Source organism: Cupressus sempervirens, chromosome 6 (assembly GCF_028749045.1).
Source record: "Cupressus sempervirens isolate cs-2001-9-10 chromosome 6, ASM2874904v1, whole genome shotgun sequence".
Classification (NCBI taxonomy): Eukaryota; Viridiplantae; Streptophyta; class Pinopsida; order Cupressales; family Cupressaceae; genus Cupressus; species Cupressus sempervirens.
Window position 1 is genome coordinate 669,007,587 of NC_143123.1, and position 16,252 is coordinate 669,023,838.

At 39.6% G+C, this 16,252-nt stretch overlaps 1 protein-coding gene across 6 annotated transcripts in view; it reads right to left on the reverse strand.

The window, feature by feature from the left end:
* Positions 1 to 492: 492 nt before the first annotated feature.
* Positions 493 to 16,252, reverse strand: part of NBS1 (nijmegen breakage syndrome 1) — a 280,347-nt gene continuing 264,587 nt past the window's right edge. For 3 of the 6 annotated variants that reach the window (XM_089789301.1, XM_089789303.1, XM_089789299.1), the window contains 3 exons: positions 1,228 to 1,289; positions 969 to 1,068; positions 493 to 856 (listed from right to left, as the gene is read on the reverse strand). In XM_089789301.1, the coding sequence (XP_089645427.1) occupies positions 782 to 856; positions 969 to 1,068; positions 1,228 to 1,289 (237 nt within the window). In that variant the 3' untranslated portion in view covers positions 493 to 781. Of the gene's footprint in view, positions 857 to 968; positions 1,069 to 1,227; positions 1,298 to 16,252 lie in introns of all 6 variants that reach the window. The other 3 variants (XM_089789302.1, XM_089789300.1, XM_089789298.1) reach the window with 1 other exon arrangement.

Here is a 16,252-nt window from a genome sequence, read left to right on the forward strand (position 1 = left end):
CCTCCATAGGAAATGATTCCTCGACTCTATTCTCTTCGGGACAATTAGGTTCATTTTTGGTATTTGAATCTCTAACTTTGTTGGGCATGACAGAATCCTTGTTGGAGACATCACCACTAGTACCCTCAATATTGTCTTCTTCAACATTGAGGTTGAGAGAACCTGCATCCTTTAAGCGGCTGTCTGCCCTAGCTTCATCTTTGAGTCTCATCTTCCCACTGCCAGGGCTCACGGCTAGGGCCTTTTTTGAGCCCCTTTTGCAATTGCACAAAGAGTGCCTCAATTTATAGCTAACCCCATCCAATCTTAGTAAGGAATAGCTTCCTGCCGTTCCAGATTGCTTAGAAACATTGTGTTTTGCAAGCTTCGTTCATTTCAATAGCAGAGCTCAATGTTGTCCATTTTCTCTCCAGACTTGTGATAGATATAGTTAAAAACAATGAAAGCCATAAAAAACCTAGATACACATCAATAAACACATTTCACCGATACTATGGAGAAAATTGTTTGCCACTGGAAAAATTGTTTGCTGATACAATGGTAGTACCCTGAAAAACTATCTTCACCTTAATGATCATAACCAAATTTTCCAATAACAGTTGTACTGTCATATAGACATTAATCAACACAGCGTTAGCTCCTGAAATAACAATGGGTGACAAGATGACACATTGAGAACAAGAACTCAAATTACTACAATTAGAAAGAAATCATTATCAGAAGTATGTGATCTATAATCTCTAATGGGGTTTGACAACTATTGTTTCGCCTCCTATGTATCTCATCTAACCCTCTGTCTAGAAAAAGTTTGCGACTCAAGGAAAGATGTGCCTGTTGTCCCTCGCTGTCGCTTTACCTGTGCAACATAAAAATAAAATAATAAATTTCAGCACAACTAAGTGAAAAGAAAACAAAAAAAGTTTAATTTCTTAGGCTCTGGATTTAAATCGGCTTATGAAAATCCATACACGATCAGCATTGAAGAGATCTTCTGCAAGAGCTTCAGCTTCTTTTCGTTTTTTCTCCTCTCTTATATACTCTGCCATTTCTCGTGCATAATCTGATTCTCTGCAGGATACACCAAATAGTTCACCATATGACATCCGACAATTTAATTAGCAGAAATTTGCCAATTACAATCATTCAGCTCGGCAAACCAATGAACCAGTTAAGCTTCTATGTGACCTTAAGAATTGTAATTTAAATTTGTGTATTAAGTGTGCTTACTTGTAAGGATCCCTTGCAAAGGGGATCAGATCGTTGAAACTGTTACCGGATACTGCACTTTTCTGCAAATCCATTGACAAAAAATGGTAATCATGAAAAAAAATCTAGGTTATTGGTCTATAGTATATACTAAAGTGCATACAGAAGAAGCCTGACTAAAATTTCAAATGCACAAAAAGTTCTCTATTCTTTATTTTTTGAATAGGGATTTAAAAAAAGATTATTAGTGAAACTAAAATGTCACAAAGTCTTCACTTTGACATTGCTGGAAAGCAGAAAGTGAGGGTGAGATTTACAAAACAGAAACTAGACATTAAATACCATTAATCATGAAGCTTGAAATGCACTTCAGTCAATACAAAGATAAATAAGGATAACAGTTCTAAGAATAGCACATAGTTAAGAGGCTAAAAAGACATAGAACCCATGGTTTTATGAGAATCAAGCAAGAGGATTCCTTGGGAAAAAGGGAGCCATAGTAGTGCTGTCTTCTTGATAACTTTTTTGCAGCTGAGGTGGCACATGAATCCCTTGTGGGCCTGGATCCTTTTGCAGGTAGGTTAACTGTGATGGCCTGTTAGAGAAAATGAAGTAGAGTCTTTCACGGGACCATAACTGGCCTTTTTTCACTTTGTTTCAAACAAGCCTTCTTTTTTTAGTTTCCTCATCAAGTATCTCAAATTTTCAGCAACAGATTCCTTCCTATTGTGGATTACTGGTAGTTGTGTCTGAGAATATTGAGGTACTCTTGTTCCTGAATGATGCATTTTGCCTGAGTAATTGCTTTTCCTTTTGCCAACTGATATGGGGCTATGAATTTCACAATAGCCAATCCAAACAAAGTGTCATGAATACCAGCAAATGAAATACCAGAGAAATGGTTCCTTTGGCAGAGTAATAATAAGGTCAGATTGGACAGGTAAAGCAATGACAGGGTTACGCCTCAAAGAGATTTCAGATGTCTGCAGAGAATTTGTCATATCCTCATTTTAAGATAGAATTTTAATAATAATTAGATAATACAATGTTATTAAATAAATAATAAAGTTACATTAAAACTAATACTCAAATATTAAAAAAGGAAATAATAATTATTTATATATATATTATTAATAAAATAATATTTAGTGTGATATTTTAAATAATTAAAAATAATAAAATTTCAATGAATAAAGAAAGAAAGAAAATTAAGTACAAGAGACAATATTATAGAAAGTATGTTAACTTTCTAAATAGAACTTAATAATAAATAAAATAATCACAAATAAGTAGTAAATAAATAATATAACATAGAATAATATAAATTAACTAAATCTAATAAAAAGTTAAGAGCTGTTTAACAAATAGACATGACTCTTTAAAATTAAGATATAAAAGAGAGGGAAAAAAAGGAAGAGAAGAGGGGAGGAGTTCAAAAAGGAAAACTGGAAGAGGAAAGTAAATATGAACAAAATAAGGAAGTGACTTTCTAAAAAGGTATCACTGATATTGCCTCTTCAAAAAATATTTTGATTATAAAGTATTAGGACTTTTCCAAAGGATTTTAGTTATGAAGTATTGTGACTTTTTGAAAGGATTATAACTATAAAGTGTTGCGACTTTTCAAAGGATTTGTATTATGAAAGGTTGTGACTCTTAGAAAATAAGATAATGAACATAGGTACAAGTTCTATATATATATTATGAAATGTGGTGGAGGGCATTCATTTCGAATGTCATAATATGATCCAAACTACGTTTGGTGGAGGGCATTCATTTTGAATGTCATAATACAATCCAAGGTATGCTTGGTGGAGAATGATCCAAGTTCAACTCGGCGGAGGACATCTCGCATGGATTTCATTATATGATCTAAGTTGTCTTGGTGGAGGACATTCTAAGATGAATGTCGTATATAATCCGGTCCATGCTGGTGAAGAACATTTATTGCATATGATAATGAATTATTCTTAAGGATATGGAAACCTTGGCTAGATTTATTATGATTAGGTCAATCTTTTATAAGTATCATGTATTCTAATGTAACCCTAATGGTGGAGACATTACAGAATTCATTGTGGGGATATCAGGATTCACTTCCCTGATATCATTGTGACTATTCTTTTTGAAAGATGAAAATAAATTGCATATAAAACATTCTTAACTTGGCTTTTTAAAAGAAGAGTGAATGCATAATTAGGGGAAATGGAAGTATAGCCTGGCTTTTTTATAGTAGAGAAGCCTGTTTGTTGTTTGTTTGTGAATAGGAGAGCACTAGCTCTACGTATTTTGGACTTGTTACTTCATAAGGAACTCCTTACCTGGTTTGATACAAACTGAAGTAACTTGCAAGTTTCTCATAGTACTGATCTGAAACAACTCTTTCCTTCCTTTCCCCTTTTTTTAATTACAGTTTTAGAGAAGATTCTGAGGATTTAATATCCCCTTCCACAGCATTACAATGGGTTGCTGACAATCTCTAGTTTAAAGATTTTACATTTCTGTGCCTATTTTCAAAAGATGAGGAATTTAGTATCTAACTAATTCAGACAGTTAATGACAAGTGAACTGAGATCTATGGTGACCTGTGCAAAACGTTATAGATTAACTTGAACCTAAGTTGCCAAATCAGAATTGGGAAAAGAAAGAAGTGCAGTGTTACAAAACAGAATTGTGGGCGGGAGTGGTTTGAACCACCGTATATGTTTCTGTCACAATTTTCAATTTGGCAACTTAGGTTTCAAATAATATTTTGTATAGGTTGCTATACATCTTAGTTCACCTTTCATTACTGCTTAAAATTTGTTGAAAAGTAAATCCCCAATCTTTTGAAAACAGGCACACAGGAGTGGGACCTATAAATATAAATATATTTGCAGCCTAGAAAACAAGAATTACGTTCAGAATACTACCTATTGTGCATATGATAAAGAAAACTACCATAAATATTGCAAATCTGAATTCATGAATAGAGTAATCTAAACATTGTATATACTATAAAGTACACCTTAAAGGTAGCTCTCTGCATTTTTCTGTCTAAACAAGCTATTGCATGTAGCTTGCCTTTCCTTTGATCATTCTTTCCAACATAAAAGATGCCTAAGAAAGTCAGACTTTTCCTAGCCTGCTAAACAGAAATTTCTCTACGCGTCTGCCTTTGACCGTCTCCAATAGCACTGTATAGAACACATATAAGGCTAGAAATTCACAGCAACTCTAGCACCAATATACGTACAAGCAAAAATGCACATCTGCACCACTCAAATTTCATAGGGGAAAGAGCAGCATTCTTCTGTGCAGAAGAACGAGTCATTGTCTCAGGTTCTTCATTAACAAGTTTGTCAGGCTCTTCCTTTTTGCTCACAGTGAGAAACAAGCAATGTAAAAAATTACACCTCGTGTTTCACCTTGTCGTCATACACAAGAAGGCAGCCTCCCCACCTTTGATGCATACTGTCTGGCATTTGAAGATGGTGAAAGGGCACTTAAATGGGTTTTGTGGTTGTTTCCATCATCCATAACACTCACACCTTAATGAAGCCCCTGTTGAGACTGAAACTCCAATACTTACTTCAATTACATGTTCTGTACTTGTTGTCCATGTTTGTTTGTGAAAACATGCAAGTGAAAACTATAAAAAAAAATTTTAAATCATACATTTCAATCTTCAAAATTAGAAAAAAAAAAATTGAGGAAAGAAATGACAGAATCACTAACCTCCTCTACTTCTCTCTTTATCTCAATACTCATTGCTCAGTCATATTGATTTCTTTAGCTGCAACTTAAGACCTTGCTCAAAATGAAAAACAAAAATCCTTCACCTTATGTAATGTCCCCTTTCTAGCATTCATAGCATGATGTTGTCGTTAGCCTATTTCCCCATAGTCCCGTAGGCTAACTAGAACATTAAAGGGGCTTAGAGGCCATTTGGCCTAGACAATTTCAGTTGCAGGTCTTTCTGAGGGGTTCTGGGGCAACTTTGGGCATACTTACTATTTATAGTAAGTCATCTTGGACATGGCCAGACATTCAGTCACAGTGGTATGTCGATGGTAATTGTTTAAAATCGACAGGAAAACTTATTTATCATTGATAAGATTTGTTATGCATTGATAAAGCCATTTTATAAAGTTAAATTTAAATATTTAATTTTATTAATGCATAGACTATAGTTTGTGGGAAATATTTAAATTAAAAGAGTTCCCTTTATTTTTATAACACATTGGAGACATAAGGTACATAAAGGGAGTTATGTTTTATCCCACATTGAGAAAACGAAGGATTGAGCTCTTGTGAGAACACTATAAAAGAGATGGAGGAGCTTTTTTTTGTATGTTTGGATGAAGATTAATGTTATGTTGCTGGATATCTGATTATCGGGCTTGGAGGACGGAATCCCTCTTTGCTAGCATTCTCTTCGCTGTTGGAAGACACAGTCAGGAGGATCAAGGGTGTTTTCACTTCAGGAAACACACTGGGTTTCATTTGGGGCGTTCGCATAAAGAAATTTACAAGGGTTTGAGATGCAGATCTGAAGTTAGTTATTGCAATAGTGCCGCATGAACAGTATTTGCTACAGTCGGCATGAACAGTATTTTGCTACAGTACGGCGTGAACAGTGTTGGTATCAAGTTTACTTGTTTTTCCAGCTAATTAGAAGTTTGGAGGGCTACCGACTACATCTGCAAAATACTACGGCAACTAATTCCAGGGTTCTTCTGTCAAATTTTGATACTTTGCATAATAATTGTTGAATACAAGTCTGAATAGTTGTTGCACCCTTTAAGGCAGCTGTAAGTGCACATCTACATTTAAAAATCACCCTTTATTAGCAGATTGAAAGAGTTTCCAGATTTTTCATATACTGTTGAATGTGTGCCAAGTGTTTGTGAAAATGTTATGATGTGTATTATGCATTTTAATGTCACTTCATAGTTGTTCGTAAATCTACTCATTGGAAAGCAATTTATTGAGGAAATCAGCTTTATGAGTTTGCATACAAAGTGTTTGACAATATTCCTTAAGTTAAATTTCTACAAGTCAAAGTTCAAATCAGGGGAGGATATTACACCTTATGTATAGTCTTCTCGGCATGTACAGATGAATTAGAATGAAAGAGGAAGGTCTTTTCTGAATCATTTTCGACTAACTATAGTGCGAAGGTGCCAAAAATTTTTTTTTTTATATAATTAATTACTTTGGAGATTTAAAAAAGTTTAAGCATTCAGACATGAGGATAGCTTAGGGCCCGTTTGTTTTGCAGAATTGGATTGGAATTGGGATACTGGTAACCTAGTTTTGTCAAATTTGTTGTTTGTGTGTAAAATGATAAAGTAGAATTAGAATTTCAGAATTCTATTTTTGCCCCAAAATGAGGTTACCACACTTCCATCCAGATAGGTGGAATTGAAAATTGACTTCCAGGTTTAGCTTTTGAGGATTGGAAAGAAGTTAAAATATATTAATTTTTGAAGTCCCTTGGAGAGCGGCAACAGAGATTTCTCTTTTGCTAGGTCTTGCAGGTCAAAGCGTGCTCTCGCTGTAATTTCTTCTCTCTTCGTTTCTTCTGGTACAAATTGTATGCAGCTAGATTCGTACAACGGACTACAATATTCTCCCTGGTCGACTCTTGGTTGCTCCTGCTGGTATCCATTCCCCCACCCCCATTCGACATCTCACTGGATCAATTCTGTAGGATCATCAATTCATCTTCTCTATCTTTATCTGGATGATTCTCATCTTTTGTATCAGTCACAAAATAATTCTTTCTTTTTGATTCCACAGTTAAGATTATCAAAGCACTTTCCAAAACTCCAAAATGAGTCAAAATGATTTGAAGATCAATGTAAATTTTGTCCCAAACATTAGACTTTTGTTTGCATCTTTTTAGTATGTGCTCTCTTTAGATGAAGAACCAGAACATTGGGTTTCCCTACAAGTGTATTCACATGTTTAGTTATTGTTCTCTGTTCTTTTTGTTTGCCTTCATAATCTATTAAAGGGAAGTTTTTGTAATATTTTTTTTGGTGCTTTTTTTTTGGTTTGGCTTCTTTGCCCATTTTCCCTCATCGATATCGACCCCTCCTACAAAGAAATGTGTGAGAAAATATTTCGCATTAGACTCCCACATATTCGCTTGCAGCAGCAGCAGTAACACCATGGTAAACCATGACAAAGAACCTATGTGGATGTTGTTAATTCCATTTTAAAACGACTTACACAGCTCAGGGATTACAAGCTTGAAGAATTACACAACGATAGAAGTCTGATTATAAAAAAATAAAAATTAGAGGCAAAGCCTGGACCACTGGCTCTGGGAGAACCTCCTATCATGTGGTGGAAGCACTTGGACACAACCACTGGGCAGAAGGGTCCAGCAGGCCAAAAGAGGCCCCAGATGGACATGGCAGGTGATACTGACAGCGGCCGACAGGAGACATCTTCTGAGTAGGACAGTGTGGAGGAAGAAGAAGGGGAAGGCGAGGATGATGATGAGGTTCAGATTGTCACGGCTACCCCCTTGCTATTTCCGCGTGCTACAGTTCTTGTGACTTCCAAGGTGGTGCCACGAGGTCTACACATGGCTCACATTCCTGGGTTTGGACAGACTCGGCGACCGATATTGATGACTGGAGGATCCCACCAGGCAGTCACACTAGCCACACCATGGCAACACGGGGTACGGCCTTCTCCTATCTGGCCGGGAGTTGGATTTGCGGTAGGCTTTGCCCACCTGACAGCACCCGTCACCCGAGAGACTTCTTTAGCCCCTGCTGAAGCACTTTCGGTAGTAGCACCCGTGGCACTTGCCATAAGTCAGCCAGCAACAGTTGTTACCATAGCACAGTCAACAAAAGCTCAGGAAATTCCAGTAGAGAACGTACCAGACGGAGGAATGCAGGAGTGTACGGACCCAGCGCAGTCCGAACAACCAGAGGTCATGGATAGAGCTAGTGTTTTTCTGAAGCAACAATTCCGACTCGTTCCTGACAGGCGTGGCCCATCCATTCGGTCCCCCAACTATTCCGGAGTAGCACCTGTACTAGAGCCTCAGTCTCAGGAGGAGGGAATGCCACATGTCGTGATTGCGCCGACAACAGAGGAGGCGGCACCGGATGTGGGCATGGCTCTCGTTGATGAGGAGGACAATAGTGATGCAGAATGATCATTGGAGGACTTTGCCAAGGAGGATTACGGGTCGGATGAGGACAGGTGCAAAGACTACCTCAGGACTATGAAGTCTGCATTAAAGAAGAGGCATGATGTGGCGATTCAGGGTCTCACTCGGCGAAGGGAGTGGCATTTGATCCGAGCGTATATTCGTGGGATTTGTCCTAAGTGATTTCAAACTTGTTTTGTGGATAGAGGTTGGTTGGCAGTTGAGACACCAGAGATGTTAGCAGATTGGGCCACTGAGCCAGAGTTGGGACTGAGTGACACTCCGATGATGAAGCTGGCACATGAGATCGTGGGACTGTACAAAGAGGTTTACCATGCTCAGCAGCGCATGGAGGCGGATAGGGCAGCAGACAGTGTTGCAGCTCAGAGATCTCTAGCGGTTGAGAAAGAGGCAAGAGAAAAGTTAGCCACTGATTTGGCTGACAAGTAGGTAGCATGGGCAGCAGAGCGGGCAACACTATTGAAGGATATGGCAGCAATGGTTCAGGAGAAGGACGCAGCTATCCGGGATAAAGATGCGACAGAGCATAAGTTGCAGTTGGCCAAGAGACAGGCTATGGATGCTGCGCTTCTACTAAAGGAGGCCATAGAGGTTAATTCACAGATTCAGACAGATCTGCGCGTCCAGACTGACCAGCTGTATGAGTTACGTCATCAACAGCACTCTTCTGGGACACCTCCTTCTTCTCTCTAGTATTTCTTTTATTGTTTGTGGATTGTCTCCTAATTTTGCTAGTCGTCAGGAGATGACTTTTCTTTTTGGGGGGGATGATGTCATCGGTAGAAATTGTGTATCAGCCGATAGGACCCCTCAGAAAAGTTTTTGTATCAGCCGATGGGTACCTTCGGTAAAGTTCTTGTTATGTAGCCAATGGGAAAATAGTTTGTAGCGGACATAATGTATCTGGCCGACGGATACCTTCGGGAAGGTTCCTCGAAAAGTATTTATAACCCCTTCGGGAAGCATTGTAATGATATATCAGAACCAAATGTAATATCTTGGCATATGCGAATAATAAGAGGAGTTTTGCTATTTGAGTTCATGTTCATTATCTGTGTGCAATTCTTAATTAACCTATGCGGTAAACAAACGAGACCAATTAATCTTCCAAAATCCAATTTAAAAAAACAAAACTTGATTTTGACAAATTTAGGATATGAATCAAAACCCGATTTTGCTAATTCTGCGAAACAAACGGGCCCTTAGAGTTTTACATTTTAGGGGTGATTTGAGGACGGCTAGGTTGCCATTTCCTATGCATCCTTGTATCATCCTCGAAACAAGGATAGTTCAAAACATCATCGGAAGGCATCCCTAAGGAACATAATTTTCAACAAAATATAAAGCACACTTTCATCCAAAAGTTCCTCTAGGCACAATTTTCAATGACAAAAAGACAAGCATATATCCTCAAGCACATATTTGTTGTGGAAATTGTTAGAGAAAAGTTGTTGCACCCAAAGACCGATCTGTCAAAGCCCAACACAACCACTCAACTTTTAGTACACAGGAGGCGGCATATTTGTTGTGGAATTTGTTAGAGTGAAGTTGTTGTTGCACCCAAAGACCGATCTATCAATGCCCAATACAACCACTCAACTTATAGTACATAGGAGGCAGTTAAGTGCCTGTTACAAATCTTGAGGTGAGCACTAAATATTTTGCCAACAATCTCCCCCTCAGCGTAACCCTCGGGTTTGAGGATTTGAACTTGTGACCAAGCTCTAATACCACTTGTTAGAGTGGAGTTGCCATTGCACCAAAAGATTGATTTGTCAATGCCCGATACAGCCACTCAACTTGTAGTACACTATGTCGTCGGTAAATATTGTGTAGCCGATGGGTTGATGTCGTTGGTCAATACTGTGCAGTTGACGGATAGATTAGCATGTAGTCGGTAATTGTTATGTAGCCGACGGCCCTTTCGGGAAGGTTCTTCTGGATGGTATATGTACAACTTTGGACCATGGTTGTAATCATCATTGGAAGCACTATGTAATCTCTTCGGCATATATGCAAATAATAAAAGGAGTACTATTGTGATACATGTTCCTGTCTATTGTCTGTATGCATTAGTAAACTATTTATCCCATACGGTAAACATTTGGTGCTGTTGCCCAATGGGCCTAGAACGTAGGCAGAAAAATGAAGACTAATGCTGAATCAACTTAACAAAAATAAGAATAAGCTAAAGGAAAAAGATGAAATATGCACCACACAAGGGTATTTAATTTTGGCACAACAGGGTGAACGTAGACGAAGGTTTTAGCAGATTGACGACAGACACTGAAGCACTGAGGAATTGTTGGAAGAGACTTGACAGTGGTTGGATTGGGTGGAAGAAGCAAGGGAGGAATTTTTTAACTTGTATACGCTGAGGGAAGAGAATCTAGACGAAAGGGAAGTAACTCGCACGTCTCAGAGTGTCGAGGGAGCACGAGCGTGGAGTGAACTCTTCGTCTACGATAAACTTCCAGAAGGAACAACTTCGCTTGAGGAAAACCCTTTTTTCACCAAGTAACGCGACTGTTGGAAAGAAGACCACTGTCCGAAATGGCGCGGGTGTTCAGAACAATGTGGGTGTACAAAACAACGTAGGTGTGCAGAACAGCATGGGTACACAACAAGTATCTAACTCAAATAGTAATGACTGGACCAAAGGAAAAATTGCCAAAGTTTGATGGTAATGGAATGCCGATCCAATCCGACACTGTAAGACATGAGAAACAATTTGGATGACGAATGGCGTAATCGACACAGATGAGTGGGTCCAACAATTTCCAGCAACCCTATGGGGTGTAGTAGTTGATTGGTTTGCCAAAGCCGATAACCAAAAATTAACTACATGGGCGGGAGTTAAAAAGGAGTTTATCACCGAATTTCAATTGCTGCAAGATGACAATGAGATCGTAGCAGAAATCTACACCACAAAGCAAGGGAAAAATGAAACAGTCCGTGTATATGCTAGAAAACTAAAAGAATTAATAAAAAAAATGGAAAATAGGCCGACAAATGAGCTAAAGAAGTGATGGTTCATTGAGGGACTACGCCCGGAGCTAAGGAAGAAAATGAAGATTGTGCCGCCATCATCATACATCGAAGCATACAATCGGGCGACGGACTTAGAGAGTGAACAAAAAATAAAAAAGAAGAAAAGTAGCTCATCCGACTCAAATGACTCGTCTTCGGAAGGAGATAACAGTGGTGATGAGAAGGACAATAAGAAGCTCCAAGCCCTCTAGAAGGATATGATCAGAATGATGAAGGAATTTAAGAATATGTAGAAAGAGACGAAGGGAAATGAGCTATGGTGCACGGAATGTAAGATAGAAGGTCACATGAAGGGATCCTGTCCGAAAAACCAGTTCTGCAATATCTACCAAATTATGGGACATTCCACAAAAGAATGCCCCTTCAATATGAAAACAAGAGGGTATCAACAAGTGCTCCTGACATAGGAGGCTTCCGTGTCAGGAGGGAGTGGAAACACCAACAATGATGGTGCCACTTCGAGTGGATACAAAAATAATAGAAGAGGGCAAAACATCAATACCAACAACAACACCAACAATAATAATGGGGGCCGCAGCTAAATTCAGTACGATGCGAATGGCCACTGATGGTTCAATGCCGAGCATGCAATTTGTGGGGCTACTTTGCACGAAACTGTACATTACCAAACGCACCAAAGTTGTTATGTAGATGGTGTGGTCCGAGAGATCATGAAGATGCCAAGTGCTTGAAATCAAGAGTGAATTTGATTAGCATTGGTGCAAACGAAGAGGAAGTCTTGGCAATCACTCGTAAGCAAGCAAAACTGTACCCTGACCCGACGGAAGAAAAGAGGAGATTGGAAGAAGTGCGGGTGAAAATTGAGAAAGTTGTTTACCGTACAGGGTAAGAAGCTTAACACATGTATAACATGATTCAACGCAAAACAGATACTTTATTCATATATGCATTTGCTGATTACAATCCGAATACAATGACTACAATGATGATTCTAAAGTCCATCTCGGACATGTACATATACCTTTCCAAAGGAGTGACTCAAGTGTCACACGCCCGTTCGAATACTACTCTACCCGTCGGCTACACTATACATTTTATCGACAACATCATCCCCCCCAAAAGAAAAGTCGTCTTCGGATAACAATACAACAAAATTCAGAATAAGAAAATACATCAATGCATAAGTACTAGACAGAGGGATGCATGTGCGTCCTCAACTCATTCAACTCCATCCGTAGCTTGTAGACCTGTTCTTTCCAGATCTTCAGCTCTACTTCTGCTTCCATCTGAAGCTCTAGGGCTGACGGCATCATCTCTTCGACTTCTCCCAACTCCTCCTCCTTATCTGCTGCCATCTTTTCTTTTTTTGCTACTAATTGTTCTTTTACTGCTAATAGGGCTTTCCTCTCGGATTGCCAGGCCGCCCTCTCAGATTCCCAGGCTACCCTCTCTAAAGCTAACCTGGCAGTTGACTCCTCCCGAGCTCTCAGCTACTACTTGATCCGCCTGACTCCTCCGAAGAGTGGTACGCCTCCCTATGTAACTTTGTTATCTCATGAATCAGAACCTCTACCTGGCTCTCCATCTCAGGGTCTCTCGTCGTGGACCAATCCTACCGCATCTCTGTGGTCTCCATATCTAGCCATCCCCTTTCCTCAAAACAAACTTTAAAAGCAGTTGGACATCCTAACCTCATGAAGGATATGACTCCTTCCAGCTCCTTCACCATTGACTCCAACGCCTGAGTCTTTGTCAAAGATAACACTTGGCGAGCCCGAGATGCTAGAGATGTGACATCATCAAGAAAAACTACCTCTGTCATCGTTGTCTCATGCGCTACTAGGTGTTCCTGTTGTGCACCCATAGCCCTCTCTACAGCCTTTGCCATATGCTCAACAGAGCTATGCAACACTTCCTCCCTCTGTGCCTACCCAACCTCCAGTAATGGGTTCTCCGGAACTGCTTCCTGTGTGGGTGTCGGCAAGTATGTCACTCGAGGTGCCAGGGTTCGATAGAACTTTGTACTCAAGAAAGAACTCAGCTTTTGGGATCGGCTCTCTCTGTCTCGCTCCGGTGATGCCAGTAGTGCCATATCCACTGTGACCACCGGATCAAAACCTACATCTAGTTGGACACCTGATGCCCCCAACTCCTCGCCTGTTGCTACCTCCATCACCCCTGTTTCTATATCTATCTTTGTATTAGATACCAAAGTCTCATCTCATGTATCTGGTAGAGTCTCATGAGCTGGCTCCATCGGTACCTTCGGAGCTGCTATCTCTGTCGATGTCAGATGTGACTCCGCTACAGCTCATATCTCTACAGTGGGCTGCATCGTAGCTGAAACTGGTGTCATCACCACTAGCTACTTGAGCTGTCCAAACCCTAGGATACCATGTATGCCTACAGGAACCAAGTGTGTCGTGGTCGAAAGTACAAGTCACGAAAATCTCAAAAGGTGTAGCCGTGATCACTTCTACCTCCTCGTCCTCTTCTTCTTCCCCCTCAAACCCACTCTCCTCTGAAGATGTCTCCTTTCGGCCACTATCTATGTTTCCACCATCCAACCTTGGTCGCTTCTATCCTACAGTTTTGGTGCCAAGAGTATCCAAATGCCTCCACTGCATAATAGGGGATTCGCCAGGCACGAGTGGTCTCGATTTTGCCTCCAGTGCATCATCAGAAGAAAATCACAAAAATGGTGTTCTCCATGGAGGTTTTGTGTGGCTTTAAGAGTGCTAATTTGGTCTTGGTGGTAGGGGCGCTGCCCCTTGACCCTGCTGGGGGCAATGCCCCCTAGACCCCTAGTTGGTGCAGTTATCAGTCATGGGAAATGTGACTAGTTGATGAGATGTGGAGCTATTGTGGGCATAGAGTGTCTGTGTACCAGAGGTGGAGGGAGCACTAGAGCAAGCCTTTCGAGAGGGGTGATATGCTTTGAGGCACTTGGAGTAGGTGTTGGACGTGAAACTATCTTGGTGGATGCATAGAGAGCTCGGGAGGAGCTGATCATCCAGTTGAAGGCAGTACAATGACGCTCAATGTACCCAGGAGTTGGAAGCAGAGAAAGCGGCACAAGTGGCTATCAAAGTCAACTTGACTAAGGAGACAGAATTGTGTTAGCAGAGGCTATAGATGCAACATGGTTTGCAGACTAGTTTGGTGCAAGCACAAGACAAATGTGAAAGTGGTGTGACCGAAACAGATCTATCTTGTTGTAGTTAGCCAGTTAATGTATTCCATTTTGTTAATCTGTCTCGGATATTTTGTAATTGTCGTCTAGAGATGATTTTTCTTTTGGGGGGGATGATGTTGTCAGTAAATATTGTGTGGTTGACGGGTTGATGTTGTGGGTAAATATTGTACAGCCGATAGGTAGATTAGCATGTAGTCAGTAATTGTTATGTAGCCGACGGCCCCTTCGGGAAGGTTCTTCAGGATGGTATATGTACCAACATTGGACCATGTTTGTAATCATCATTGGAAGCACTATGTAATCTCTTCAGCATATATGCGAATAATAAAAGTACTGTTGTGTTACATGTTCCTGTCTATTGTCTGTATGCATTAGTAAACTATTTACCCCATACAGTAAACACACAGGAGGCATTTAAACCCTTGTCACAAATCCTGAGGTGAGCGCTAAATATTTTGCCAATAGAATTGCCACCTCTTTTCTCCACCTTATCTTAGAACCCTTAAACAAGTTCAAGTGTTTGGAATATTATCATGATTAAGGGTTTGAAAATATTTCTAAAATATATACCCTGATTACAATAGGGAGAATCTTAATTGAAATTATCCAAAGCTACCTAACAAAAGTCTATTTTTAAATTACACAAAAAACAGCTTATCTGTCACACTTCTCCTTATTTCAAAGATTAAGTTTGAGTAAGTCTCTGCTAATTCTTTAGTGCTGCTAGAGAGGTGATTGTTTTCGTCTTCCTCCCTTAGTGTATCCTTCTTGGTATAAGGATGGATTTTTCATTCTTGGTGTGGATGTCCTACTATTATTTTCAGAATGATTTGTATTAACATCATTTCCACTAGGGTGTGATGTAAGATCATTGATTGAAGCATTCATATTTTTCAAGGCTTCCATGAGGACCTAGGCTTTTTTGTTTTGTTCCATTAGTATCTTGGTTTTTATATCCATGAATGGCCTCGTTTCTTCACCAGTTAGTTCATCCAGTATTGTTTGATATTGAGCTGGACTTTGTTACTAGTCTCCTCCTTTCTCTTTCTAATGCCCTTTTGAGCCCTTTGGCTAGTTTGTATTGACTACTTTCCACAAGATGGCAAGAAAGATGCTTTGATACCAATTGTAATGTCCCCTACTCAGAGGCTGTTCATAAAATGTTTAACAAACATTACTATGCATCTAAAATGAATTTATTTTAAGAAACGATGAATAATTCACAATAGTTTAACGATTAACCATTTAAGCCACATCTCTTCTCTCTTGAACATATCAACCTTAAGGAGGATGGGAATCTCCATGTCACAGTCCGCTTCACACCAATCTACAAGTAGCCTTCCTCAAGGCATTGGGACTGTATGTTCGTACCCACCTCGGGATTTTCCCTAAAGGCATTGGAAATACATATCCTTCCCCATTTTGAAATTTATCTATCTTGTGAGGATATATTCAGCTTCTCCCAAACTGACAGAAAACTATCCTCTTAAGGGGATATAGTAAGTGATCAAGGAATGGACTACAAAAATTAATTCTTTTGTATTATTAACATATATTTGTAATAACTATACCATTGTTATACATATTTCTGTATGTGCTATAATAGACTAAAGTCTGTTGTGATTCCCCATTTAACATATATATATGTGTGTGTGTGT